Genomic DNA, 14,290 nt, shown 5'->3' with positions numbered 1-14,290 from the left:
AAACAATAAAAGTAACATACAACAAACCCCATACCCTGAAGCAAATACACCTCAGAAGGGTGAAGTAGGAAACCACACTAATGAAAATATAAGAGGGGTCAGGAGGGAGGGTAACCCAGACTGCAACAGTGAAGACACTCGAACATCTACATTTATGGTAAGTGTACACAACTGTACTATGTTCATCGTGTTTCACTGTTGCAGTCATCACTGTAGGGTTGAATGCCAAAGCTGTGATAAAGGGTGGTTGTTATAGAGTAGAAGGGGCGGCTAGAAGGCCCTGCAAGACTGCAGAAGCAAAGCCTGCCCTAGACTTAGAGTAAAGAGGGAAATTGTAGTGCTTAGAGAAAATATGCACTCAACTCCAAGTTGCAGCTTCCAAAATATCTTTGGTAGGTACTCCCCTGAGAAGGGCAGCTGAAGTAGCAGCAGCTCTGGTAGAGTGAGTCCTAATTTTTCCTGGGATTTGCTTTCCACGATGAGAGTAACAAAATCTGATTCCATGAGCAATCCATTTAGAAATGGTCTGTTTTGAAATAGCTTTGCCTTGGGAATTTGTTGCATAAGAAACAAACAGTTGCTCTGTTTTCCTGATACCCTTGGTTCTGTCTAGGTAAAAATGAAGTTGTCTGTGTACATCCAAGGAATGCAAGATCCTTTCCGCCTTATTTTGTGGATTAGTGAAAAAAGTTGGCAGGTGAATAGTTTGATTTAAAGTCACTTTGGAAACCACTTTAGGCATAAAGTAGGATTAGTCCTTAAAGACACCCTATCTTGATGAAAAATAATATGAGGTTCCACAGCCATGAGTGCTTGTAACTCAGAGACTCTCCTGGCTGAAGTCAAAGCCAGCAGGATAGCGGTCTTCCATGATAAATACTTAAGATCAGATATGGCAGCAGGCTCAAAAGGAGGCAGAGTGAGTTTTTCCAGAACATAGTTGAGGTCCCAGGCAGGTATGGGTGGTGTCCTAGGGGGCCTTAAATTCTTTGCTCCTCTGAGATATTGTTTCAGAAATGGATGGGAAAAGATTGGAGGATCTGTACTGTAATGTGCAGAGATAGCCGAGGCATGTATTTTTATGGAGGAGAAGGATAAACCCTTATGTAGCATGTCTGTCAGGTAAAGTAAAATCGGTAGAATGTTAGGAATGAGGGGATCTGAATCCTGAGCATGCATCCAGGTGCAAAATCTATTCCATTTACCTGCATAAGATCTTCTAGTGCTAGGCCGTCTGGCTTCTAAGATGACATCCATGACCTGTTTGAGAAGAAAAGGATTAATCATAGACCCTGAATTCGCCAGGCTGCCAGGCTGAGAGTTTTGACATGAGAGTGCAGAACCTGGCCCTGGTGTTGGGACAAAAGATTTGGAATCGGAGGTAAAATCCAAGGTGGCTCCTGGGATAGATTCATCAGTGTTGAGTATCAAAATTGACAAGGCCAATGTGGGGCCAGTAAAATCATCATCTTGGGCTTGTCCTGCTTGATCTTTAATAACACCCGTGGAAGAAGAGGCAGTGGCGGAAAGGCATACCCAGAGAGGTTTCTCCAACTGAATGATAGCACATCCACTTTCCATGCTAGTTTGTGAAATGTCCTTGTGCAAAAAATATGTAACTGCTGGTTGAGTGGGGATGCAAATAGATCTATGTCCGGGCAGCCCCAGGCTTCTGCAATTATCTTGAATATTTGGGTGTCTAGCATCCACTTGTGTGGGTCTGACAGGTTCCTGCTCAGGCTGTCTGCCAGAATATTTTGTTTCCCTGGAGGAAACTGAGCTTGTAGATCCACTTTGCAAGCTAGAGCTGTGTTCCAAAGAGTCATAGCTAGTCTGCAAAGGGGGTAGGAGTGTGAACCCCCTTGCTTGTTTATGTACCACATAACTGTGGTGTTGTCTGTCCATATCAGTAGTTGTCCTGGTTGTAGAAGACCCAGAAATCCAAGAGGGCATTCTGTACAGCTAACATCTCTTTTAAATTGATATGCAGGTGCTTCTGATCCTCTGTCCAAAAACCTTGCAGACATTTTCCCTGCAAGTGGGCTCCCCATGTGTAATCCGAGGCGTCCGTGGTTAACACTTGGCTGGCTGGAGGCAGACTGAAGGCTTTCCTTTTGTTGTGAAGACATGCCATGGTCCACCAATGGAATTCCTTTTGTAGAGAAGGCAAGACAGCAATGTGTGTGCCTAGACTGTGGCAATGCTGGGACCATACACTTTTTAGGTACCATTGTATTTTTCTCATATGTAGTCTTGCATTTGGTATGAGAAGGATGCAGGAGGCCATGTAACCCAAAGCCTGCAGGAATTTCCTTGCAGTTAGCAGAGTTATTGATGCCAAGGTTTTGAAAGTTGAAGCCAGCTGCAGTTGTTTTTCAGATGTCAGGAATGCCATCTGGTTTGTTGTGTTTAGGAGAGCACCCAGAAAAGTTATCTGTTGTGTGGGTGTCAAATTTGACTTTATGTTCACAGTGAATCCCAGGTACTTGAGAAGATTTTGAACAAATTCTAGATGCTGGAGTAAGACATCCTTGCTGTCTGCTTGGATAAGGCAGTCATCCAGATAAGGGTAAATTTGAATTCCCTTGAGTCTACAATAAGCTACTACTGGTGCCAGGCACTTGGTGAAAACCCTGGGCGCAGCAGACGAGCCAAAGGGCAGTGCAGAGAATTGGTAATGTTTCGATCCGGCCTTGAACCCGAGGTATTTTCTGCACTCCTGTCTGATTGGGATGTGTAGGTAAGCCTCCTTTAAATCCAATGTCACCATCCATGCATTTTTGCTCAACATTGGCAGGAGCTGCTGCAGAGTAAGCATCTTGAACTTTGGTATGTCCAGGAAAGTGTTTAAGACTGACAGATCCAGGATGGGTCTCCATGAGTTTTGCTTTCTGGGAACTAGAGTCTTGAGTAAAAACCTTGGCCCGTCTCTGATTGTGGAACCAGTTCTATGGCCCTCATAGCCATGAGGGATCCTACCTGGTTTAATGCCTCTAACCATTGGTGTTTTGGTAGGTCTGGCCATCCGTTTGGTCTTGGCAAGGTATGAAAGTGGAATTTGTAACCTCTTGAAAGTACATCCAGAACCCACTTGTCTTGGGTTATGTAAGTCCAATTTTGTTGAAAAAGAGAGAATTTTCCTCCTAGAGGGGCTTCCAGGAGAGAAGTTCCTGGAGCCATGCAGGGGGAGTCATTGAGAGTGTTTTCTATAAGATTGAGGTCTGTCCTCTCCACCCCTGGGGATGGAAGCACTCCACTGTCTAGGTCTGTAAGAGGTCTGTGCTTGGGCCCTCCCTCTGGAGCGCCTGTATCTACCCCTCTGAGGCCTGTTCAAGCTGGGAAAGGACCAATTTTTAGTTTGCCAATTTCTGCTAAATCTTGGGGGCTGAACTTGTAAGAAATCCTTAACCGTTTGCATGGATTTTACCTTATCCTCCATTTTCTTCATCACCTCTTCAGCCTTACACCCAAATAAAACATTATGCTGAACAGGAGCATCCAATAACTTTGCTTTCACTTGATCAGGTAAGTTTTGTTCCTTTAACCAAGCATGCCTTCTAATGACTGTGCCAGAAGCCTCCAAGGCAACAAAACCACAGTGTAAACCATGCTTACCCACTTGTTCAGTGGCATGCAACAAATAGTGTAATTCCTTATTATCTGCACATGCAGTAATGGTACCCAGCTTTTGTTTCATAACAGACAGTAGAAATTGCTGATATTTTAGCATATGAAATTAACAATTTAAAGCCCTAATAAATAAAGTAGCAGAAGTGTACACTTTTTTGCCCCATCTCTCCAAAGCTCTGGAATCCTTATCTGTCGGAATAGGGTTTTTAGCAGAAGCGGCCTTAACCCCCCTTAGGACCCTGAGAAATGGTTTCTGGATCAGCAGTAGGATTTTTGTAAAGGAACTGGTGGGAGTCAGGGACCCTGTAATATCTGTCGGGCTTAGCAGGGGCTGGAGGAAAGGAGTCAGGAGTTAAATTAGCCTCAGAAAAGGCATCATCCACAACATCCAAAATAGGAGGAACAGCCAGGGGGGTCTATGTTGGGGAAGAAGAAGGAAATACCTAAGCCTTCTCTTAGATTCAGAGTACTCCTGTCCTTCCCAGTGAAAATGTTACCTCATGTAATGTAAAGTTTCCCCAAAAGAAAAATCCTCAGGGGGAGAAGCTGATGGAATGATTTCCTCAGCATCAGAATCCTCATAAGGAGGGAAAGTATATTCCTGTTCAGAGGAAGACAATGAAGAAATAGATGCTTGATCAGAAGATTCATAATCCAATTCTTGCCTTGGCCTTTTATCTGGAGGGGGATGTGAACCCCTAATCATGGTTAGCAAGTCCTCCGCCTTTTTAAGTAGCTGTTTCTGAGATTTGGGTCCCAGATCAGAAGAGACCTGGGCTGGTGTCTTAGATTTAGAAGGAGTCTTTGCCTTTGTCTTTGGCTTTGCCTTTATCAGAAGCTGTGTAGGCCTGAAAACCCCCTCGGAAGCTGGTACCTGCACAGCGGCTCTGGACCCATCCGAGGGAGCATTGTCTGAAGGTCCTGCAGCTGGAGTGCTCAAAGGCCTAGTTGGCTCCTTGTGGGAGTCCGTTTTGGCAATCGGTTCTGAATTGGCCGACGACATGGGCTGCGAAAGCGCCTCACTGACAACGGCCGAACCTGTAGCTGGCTTTGCTTGTAAAACGTCGTCTGATTTGGACCTCAGAGGCCTGTCCTTATCCTTGCGTCGTCTGTGAACTCCGGTAGTCAGAAGAGTGTCCGACGACATTTTATAATAAAATCGCCTACCAAAGTAGTGAAAAGCAAAATCGTACTTTCGCTTAATTGTACGTTGGTTAAATCTAGCACAAAACCGACAACTAGCTACGTCGTGGTCAGGGCCTAAACAAGGAATACAGTAAGAATGGAAATCCTTATGAGGTATTTGCTTCCCACAAGAAATGCAATTAACTTTTTCTGACATCGGACTGGAGCAAGGAAAAAAGTTTCCCCAACAGGGTACTTAGCTTTGAGAAGAAGAAAGTCTTCGGACTGAAGCACGAAAAAATATCAGGAGTCAGCCGACCGGCACTTACGAACTTTCACCGCACGTCAAGAAAGACTGGAGAACATGGCGTCGGCTGGCAGCTTTGTACTCCTAGCGCTCTAATGTCAGGAAGCATGACTGAACAGCTGACGCCAGACCCAGACTTTGGGATTCTGGCCAACCGGGGACTGCCTGCTGGCAGGAGGAACCCTACAGTGATGACTGCAACAGTGAAACACGATGATCATTATTATTACTATCCACTGATGAAACACAAGAAACTACCTCAGTCATATCAGTAGGGACCAGCCTATTAGGCTTATCACCCAAAATGGGGTCTAAAATACCCCATAGCTCTTTTTTCAATAACTTCTTGACTTAATTCATTAACCATCAGGTTGGGATACCATCTGTGTAAGAACATATTTCCCATTTTATCAACCTCATTTAAAAATGAGGACAAGTAGTAACCATCCTCGTGGACGAGTGTCATTGTGGAACATTAAGTTCAGATTTAATTTACACACAAAGTTTCAGATCAACCAGCACTTGCACCAAGTTAGCACTTTTGCTGGGAATAAAAGACAAACCTTTAGCTAGCAAATCATACACATCAGTATCCATAACCGAAGAAAAATTATAAATTTAAAAATCACCAAGGGAATTTTCCACAACATTTAAAGCTGATGCTATATATGAGAAGTCATTAGTAGGCAAAAGTTGAATAGTCCTCCTCCCTCTCCGGGAACCTCTGGTGTTCTCTCTGAATTGATTGGATCCCCTCTGATATTAGCGGTGCCCTTGTGGTCTCGATGCATTCCACTTCATGTTCGATCTCTGCTGATTCATCAGACGTTCTGATTGTCTCGGGGGTCGGAAACTGTTGCCTAAAAAAATCATTCTCAAGTTCATTCTCTACATCGGATCACCCATGACAGCCAAATCAGGCTGTTCTCCCATCTCATAGGCAAAATGTAGTCTTCTATTCCACACACGAGTGTGGTGGTAGGGGATAAGCCATGTTACTTCCATATTCCTCTATGTCCTTTGTTATTTTTTTAAGTTTCCTGTTCTTAATAGCTGTCATTTGTTCATCTATCAAACGCAAAATAAGAGCATATTCATATTTATTGTCATTAAAAGTCGCATCTTGTAAAATAGTTTGGTCTAATGTGGAGAGTCTCTAGTGAGGGATTCAACCAGTTCTATGTTGTATTTAATCACCAACTCCATATATTCAAAGCCATGCCTACTGAATAATTGTAGGAGTTGGTTATGAAAATTGGAATTGGGAACTAAACCCACAGGAAAGCACCACAGTCTAAAACATGTAGGTACTACTTTCATTGTAATACATAAGTAGTCAGTGTCCATCTGGGTTTTTTGATTTTTTAACAAATTACAGTCCAGTTCAACAAGTTTCTCATTTAGGGAGCTATTAATAGCAACAGCAACATTATTCAGATAACCATTTGCATTAAGCCATTCATTGAGTAAAGGAACACCATTTAACATATTAGATGGCCCATTTATTTGCCCATTAAAAGTACTGACACACTCACCTTGTATACAAGCATTTGTATAGAAGCATTTTGGGTGATAAGCCTAATGGGATGGTCCCTACTGATATGACTGAGGTAGTTTCTTGTGTTTCATCAATGGATAGTAATAATGTTATTATTCCTACTATAAATGGTAATGATGAAACAATGAGTAATAATGATAATAAACATTTTTCTCCTGCTTTTTTACTACATTTAGTAATGACAGTTATATGATTAGGAATATTCTCTAAGAATTGGGAAATTTTGCGGAGAAAATACCCTAAGGGACCGTTTGGGTGGTTCCTCCATTTTTGTCTACAAAAAAGGACAAAATTTAAAATCAGCATTCAAACACATTGTGCCTAGTTGTAAAATAGGTCTTGTGCATAAATGTGGTTCATGTGTATTTTGTCACTATATTCTTGAAACTAGTAAGACATTAATTAATAAATATAAGATGAACATTAAGGGTAGACCCAATTGTAATACTAGTAAGATAGTATATTGTGCTATTTGTTCATGTTTTTATGTAGGGAAATGTGATTGCAAATTAAAAAAAATAATGAGTGAGCACCTTGGTGACATTCATCTAAGGAAAGAAACAAATGCTTTAAAGCAAGACACATTATTGCTAGTCCTGGCCATGCCTTCAAATTTGTTGTTTTACAAACTTTAATAATGTCAGAACGTGGAGGTGCCTGGCCCCTTTTACTTGAGAAAGCAGAATTGCTCTGGTAGCTACATTTAAATGCAGGATTTTGGCCAGGGCTAAATGATATAGAGAATATAAAATGTCTGCTTAAATTAAAAGCTATAAATAGATAAAATTTATTTTTTTAGCCTTATGATGTTACTATTGTGTATAACACTGATGCATTCTTTTTATGAATGGAGTAGCGTAGTGGTTATCACGTTTGCTTTACATGCAAAAGGTCCTGGGTTCAATCCCCAGTGGTTGTGTTTCTTTCACTATGCCTTCTTTTACTATGTTTTGTACAATGCTTAGGTTATGGTCAGGCTAACTGATGCAAAAAGGGTGTGCTCTGAATTTTTGCTACGATTGGTTTAACAACATTTAAAGGAAAGCAATGGGATAACAAATAGAAAAGCTCTATCTGTTGTCTCCTTAAGTCTCCCTTATGTGCTACAGGCCAAAAACAATAATAACCGGAGCTTTAAAAAAAAATCATCCAAACTGTTTTACAGCTTACCTTCCGAACCCTCCGTACTGTATTAGTTTCCGTTCTAAAAAACGAAATCAAAAACTGCTTTCCGGCTCAGAAATAATTATGTCACATCTGCCTCGAGTAGATCCCAGGAAGTTTCCTCCCCCAAAGTGACGTAAACTCTGCCTTATTAGCATGCTGTATTGAAGCCCTTCTGATCCGCCCACATCGTGACGTCATTGCCGCTTTGGCCAGCCCACTATAATCTTAATAAAAAGGAGTAGCTGCAGTGTGGAACTTCTTTTCATCTGTAACTTAATCATGTCTGCTCCATTTCCTGTGAAGGACCTGCTGCAACTGTATTGCCTGCATCTTCGAGTGTTGGGTAAGTATTCTTAGTATATTTAACTATAACTTTAGTGTGCATAAATGTATAAAAATATAATTTTACAGCCCATGCGTTTATAGCGTTGATAATTAGTAAACACTTTTTTAAAATTGTAATAGTGCGGTCGTAGTTATGGTCATTTGTAAATATTGCTTTTAATTTGTGGTAGTGCAATCGTAGTTCTGGTAACTTTTTTAAATAAGTGTGCTCCATTCGCTTTTATTTATGTTATTAGTAACCCAGTAAGCCCTAAAAAACTGTTGATTATTTGCTGGTTTTAAACGTATTGTATTTGTAGTTCTGCTCGTTTAGTATGCTCCGTTCGCTTTTGTTTGCTGGTTTGTGCAATTGTATTGTCGTAATGTTGTAGGAATGTTAGTTAAAATACAACTCTGAGGAGTCCAGGATAAAGTACTCTGATCAAAATGTGCGTCAGCGTTTGCCACGTGGAAGCACAAGTCTGCCAAAGTTGTCCATATGAAAACTATTTATGGCTTCAGTGTTTTATTAGTAGGTGTAAGTATGACCGTGTGCAATGTGAGTGTAGGGCACGTACAGGTAGTTTTTTTCTAGTTAATGTGAGCTTGGAGTTGTTATATCTAACTAGCAGGGGTGTGGGGGGGCGGAAAATCATATGTTCATGTTAGTTGTTTTTACTTTTATTTTGTATATTGGGTGTGGGTTGTGCTTTTACTTTTGTTTTGTGGTGTACGTTTTTTCAGTGGTGTGTGGTTTTTGTAGTTTGGAACTTATCTTTATGTGTTCGATCGTGGCATTTGTTTTTCGGTTTTTCAGTGCTGTGTGGTTTTTGTAGTTTGTAACTTATCTTTATGTGTTTGAGCGTGGCGTTTGTTTTTCGGTTCGCCTTGTGCTATTTGTAAAACACAGAAAAGACCCAAACTAGGGTCAACCAGCAATTCCAAATAGCCACCGACCACTATGTTGAAACACTAGAGCGTGAAGGCTGGGTTGTAGTAAAGATTTATTCCAATAATCCAAGTGAGGAAAGCCGTCAACCCGACAAAAGCACCCCAATAGCAGTTCACTTTGCTTAATACGAACAGTAACGCAAAAAGACCATGTATATGACTTCATCCTAAGTGTAGGGACGAAAACGCGTGTGTATTGTGTAAAATAAAAGCGTTTATACATGGTCTTTTTGCGTTACTGTTCGTATTAAGCAAAGTGAACTGCTATTGGGGTGCTTTTGTCGGCTTGATAACATTAGGTGGAGCCTTCATTGTCAACTAAAAGATTTGCATTTTAATTTAAATTTATATATTTCCTTTGGTGCAGGATGTTTAATTTTACTCTTGCGGAGTTAAGAGTTACAAGTACATACAGTTGCATGATGTTCTGAGAGTCAGCTGCTTGTTGCTTTTCCCTTCAGGTTTGTCCAAGTGAAATTATTTGTGTATAGTCTCCATTTTTTATTTTACTTAAGCAGCAAGAGGGTTTCCAATGGTTGGATCAATATCTTCCTTTAATCTTTTCTCCTGTTATTTTCTCCTCTTGCTATTTGTCTTTTTGCGTCTTTTTTTTTTTTTAATTATACAGTACGTAGTGCGATCAAAAACGGAAGCTTTTTAAAGAACTTCCTGTATCAATGGAATACTATGCAGGTTTGGTGTTGTTTGTATTACAAAAATGTTCTTCTCTAATTTTCAGGTATTTAGCAGTAATGCTGACATTCATTTTCCATATCACATGTGAAGCCAGTACTGAAGGTCAATTCTGTATATGTGGATTTTATTTGTTCGGCACTTTGTTAAATGCGTTGATGAACACAGATTTGGCCTCTTCTGCTTTGGCAATTTTATATGTGCTATCTTTGTATTGAAAGGTCAGTAAAGCAGGGTATTTCATTTGAAAGCAGATTTGTTTTCCTGATTAGATAAGCACAGTAATCTGATAAGGCCTGCCTTTGCTGTTTAATGGGGAGCAGAGGTCTTGCAATATTGTGATTCGATGATTTTTTTTTTTGGTCCAAGAAAATACATCCTCAGCACTGATGTTAGCTCCTATACAGCTTTATAAGAGGTGTCTAGCTTACTATGGTGGAAAAATGGTGTCACCAAATCAATATAACCTTGCAAATGTTGGGTAAATCACCACAAAGCAACATATCTAAGATGATTATGTTTTATTTTTACTGTTTTTGTCTTTTTAGTTGCTCTGTATTACCCAGAACAGTAATAATTAGCATAAAGTATGCTCTGATATATAGAGTTAACTTCTGTTATATAACTTCACATTTTAGGAGTAGCTAAGGGTGTGAAATGTGCATTTATCTGATTAAGTTCCTTTTTAAATGCTAGTGGGACGAAAGAGCTATCGTTTTGGATTATTTTTAACTACTGTGTTGCCTTTTTATGTACTGCATTTGGCTGAAACAGTTTTTAGCTGTTTCTTGTGGAATAAAAGCATTTTGGAGTGTGGACGCCTTTTTCTGTCCTGCTTTTTTTGGATTACTAATGCTGGTTTGGTGCTTGTCGCCTCACAGTTAGACGTTGCCCGTTCGATTCTCAGAGCGTCTTCTGTGTGGCGACATGCGTGAATGGGCGTTCCTTCATTGAAGGTTGTGCGTTAGGCCCGGCAAGCCAGCACGTAAAACTCTACTGCCAATCATTAGCGGACCAAAGTTCCACTGTGGCGACCCCTAACCGGGAAAAACCGAAAGACACAAAGTGCTGGTTTGGTGCTCTTCTTGATGGGAGCAAAAATAGCCTAGGAGAAAACAATTAGTACTCAGACAAGGACATTCTCAATGTTGAGTCTATTCCTGAACTTAAACTGAAAAGTAATGTGGGGCAGCAAATATTTTCTATGATGCCACAGGTCTACTTTAAATGAAGCAGTAAAGGAAAGAAATTCCTGAGGCTTCACTGAAGCCTTGCAATGAAAGCTGGGAGAACAATCTTGGTTAAATTCCCTGATAAACTGGACATTTTGGTCCCATTCATCTCTGTGGTACAAACTAATGACACCTGACTAAGTACAGCCAAAACGGCAAAGGAATAAATAGCAACTCTGGTACTGGATAAGTCATCAGTGAGGGGTGGCCTGAATAGCTACCAGCAGTACTGATCATGTGAAGTTAACACCAAAGTCTTCTGCTCTAGCAAATGCAGTGCAAAAACAAGGCTTGTGTGCTTTGCAAGTGCAGGCACTGAGCATGCAAAGAAGCATGTAACCTCAAGCAGCCTGTCACTGCAAACAGTCAGTTATGCCTTGCAGGGAAAAAGTGTAGACTAAAAAAAATGACAATTTTGTATGTTTTAATGGCTGGTCCCCCTAAAGAACTGAAAAACAGTGAGACATACCCCGACCAAAAAATGAAAGTACACCTTTTTGACCCAATCATATCCAAGTGAACAAGCATTAAGCTACACTAAAACTGATCTCAAACCTGCTGAAGAGAAGAGCAAAAAAGTATACATTTCCAAACAAAGTTGCAGTAAACTCCTTGCATGAGTTGTACAGACATTAAACTCAGCTGTATTGAACTCACTCTCAACTAGAAAAAAAATGCATCTTGGAAGAACATACATAGCCAGACAAGACTTCTGCCTTACACAATTAAGCATGCAAGTTTTAAACTGAACTAATTCACATGAAGGCAGGACTGTTACACTTAAATGAAATGTCATACCTCTGGGAGCTTCTGACAGTATGACTTTACCTCATACTCGATATATGACAGCTCATTCTCATTTTTCCCTTCTTGTTTGTAGCAGAGACTCCTTGCCCATTCAATCCTCTCATTAATCATTTTCATGTAGTACATACAAAGTGCAGATTCCTGTGTTGGTACAGGAGTGGATGCCTGGCCTACAGTCATTGTCACAATCAGTACAGCTTCATTACTATCTACGCTCAGGTGAGCTGACTGGGCCAAGTTGAAATTCACACCTTCTTCTGATGTACATGAAAGGGGAACTTCTACATACGAGTAGAAATGCAAGTCATTAATGCAAAGTCGAGACACATAGGTTTTGTACTCCATCTTGGATCGCAAATCCCTCCGGAAAAAAAGGAAGAAAATATGCCCATCATAAGTAAAAATTTTGACGAAATGGTTATTATATTCAGAAAAGCTCCCAACAACAAGCTTGCCCATATCCTCATTGGAAAAAATATTGTTGGAACTACCGTCTAAATGTCTTACAGTTATGGGTGGTACTCCTCCAAGTGCCCTATTTGTATGTCCCCGGCCCACAAACAACACAGCCTTCCCATTTGCTATTTCAACAAGGGCCACAGTGGTCACTTTTGGGTCATTTGCAGCTACATATTGGGAGTCCACAGGATTCTCAGTCCGGAATGTAATGTTATCCACAGATTCTAGACTCCTCTTCTCACAGATGCCCTGAAGCACAGATCCACATGTAATTAGTTCACTCCTGTGGTCAACAAGTGCCAGTATTTTGTTAGTATTATTCATAAACTGGGCATCTGGACATTCCTTTGGGATAATAGGAGGAAGGCACTTGGGACTGTCAGATACAGGTCCAGTCTCAGCCTTACACAAGAGTTTCAAGTCTGAAGTCAACTGGAAGAGGTAGTTAACTGCTCCAATGTAAACTATTCCTGTCTTTGGATGAACAATCATATGGTTAAAGGTTGTTGAAGTTTCAATAAATGAGGCATACTGTAGAGTATGAATAATGTTTCCAAGCAGGACCAGGAGTGCTACAGTTTGCATGATTGTCACCTAGAAGGAAAATGCAAAACAGTTATAAAAACAATATTAAAACCAGTATTAACAGCTTACATACACTGATCCAAGCAACTATGAAAGCATTCAACTACCACCAAGTCTACTGCACAAATGTGAGAAGGCCCAGCTTAACATCGACATCTTAAATCACCATTAGTGAAGAACTCCAGAAAGCACTACAGACATGGAAATAGAGAAAGCCTTGGAACAATGCTGCACAATAAGATTATAAACCTGAAGGACTACTCTAATAAGCTAGAACTCCTAAACAGAATACCGCTAGCTTTTTTTTTTTTTTTTTTTTAATACAAAGAGGTTGCCCTTTACGGATGCTATCCAATATTAGTAGCTATCTGTCCAACACAGTGAACACAGAAAAGAGACGTCAGTAATGTTACTCTTCCTTCCAGGATTTACTCAAAGATATTCAACTGCTAAGCAACTGTCCAGTGGAACTATCAAGTCAAAGGACCCAATACATGAACACACAAGTATCATCTGACGTTGCCAAAACAAGAGAAAATCACAATGTTAACTTGAGATTGACACCATGCCTGAACAGCTGGAAGAACTTGCCAAAAGGATGGAAAAAGTTAAGTGGCCTAAGGTCAAGTCTCTTCACAAAGCTGGTTAAGGATGGTCAACTGTGTCACTAACCATACCACAAAAAAAAAGTGCTAGACAACATAAGGTCATACTACTGAATATTTCCACATAGATACATTAGCCTTTTATTAAGATGTAGCTATATTCATTACTAGAGAAAGGCAGAACATGAGGTTGAGGCTTGTTTAAATGACCCCCCCATTATGACTACTGTTACCATCCCTTTAGTAAATTACAGGGAAAAGGCAACCTTCAGCCCCCCTTTTTAACAGAGAAAGAAGTGTCTATGCAAACAAAACCATCCTTACACAACTCATGGAAATGGCTTGCAATATAGGTGCATCTTTATTGTCACAGAAGTCAAGCTGAGGGGGCACAAAACCCGACTGTACATAAATACAAATTCTTCCCAATAAAACTCAAAAACTACAATGCTTTATGCCATGGAGTAGGGCTAGTATGCCAAACACAGTTACAAAGGCCCTGTGCGACTCTCAGACAAAATTACAATGGGGAAAACCTTGCTTCCTTCCTCATCATGTAGCCACAGTATTTTGCATACAGTGTACACATGAAAATGATACCTCTCTCCTCCCTGATCACCTGCAATTCACAAACACCATATGCGTACAAGGCAGGTCCAAACAGGATAACAAAAAAAGTAATGCAAGTATAAAGCAGAGCATCATATTAGTGCTACAGTAAATTAATTTCTTGCATGGCTGGAAAATCCCAAGCAGCAAAGGAATTGCTCCTAGAGCAGCCAACCCTGCAACCTACTAACTTTCTCCCTTCTGACAAGTGTCTGCCAATGTCAGCTTCAACAGCACC

General features: G+C 40.6%; 2 protein-coding genes across 2 annotated transcripts in view; both read right to left on the bottom strand.

Annotated features, from left to right (window-relative positions):
• LOC122807088 (plexin-B3-like) overlaps window positions 1–12,843 on the bottom strand; it is a 336,306-nt gene extending 323,463 nt beyond the window's left edge. Inside the window, exon 1 of the mRNA XM_044078028.1 lies at window positions 11,786–12,843. Within this exon, the coding sequence (XP_043933963.1) occupies window positions 11,786–12,838 (1,053 nt within the window). The 5' untranslated portion in view covers window positions 12,839–12,843. The remainder of the gene's footprint in view (window positions 1–11,785) is intronic.
• The window catches only part of PLXNB1 (plexin B1), a 3,809,096-nt gene that overhangs the window by 2,441,654 nt on the left and 1,353,152 nt on the right, over window positions 1–14,290 (bottom strand). The window lies entirely within an intron of this gene.

Source organism: Protopterus annectens, chromosome 7.part0 (assembly GCF_019279795.1).
Source record: "Protopterus annectens isolate FY-2018-M chromosome 7.part0, PAN1.0, whole genome shotgun sequence".
NCBI lineage: Eukaryota > Metazoa > Chordata > Ceratodontiformes > Protopteridae > Protopterus > Protopterus annectens.
This window is presented reverse-complemented; position numbering and strand designations above follow the sequence as displayed.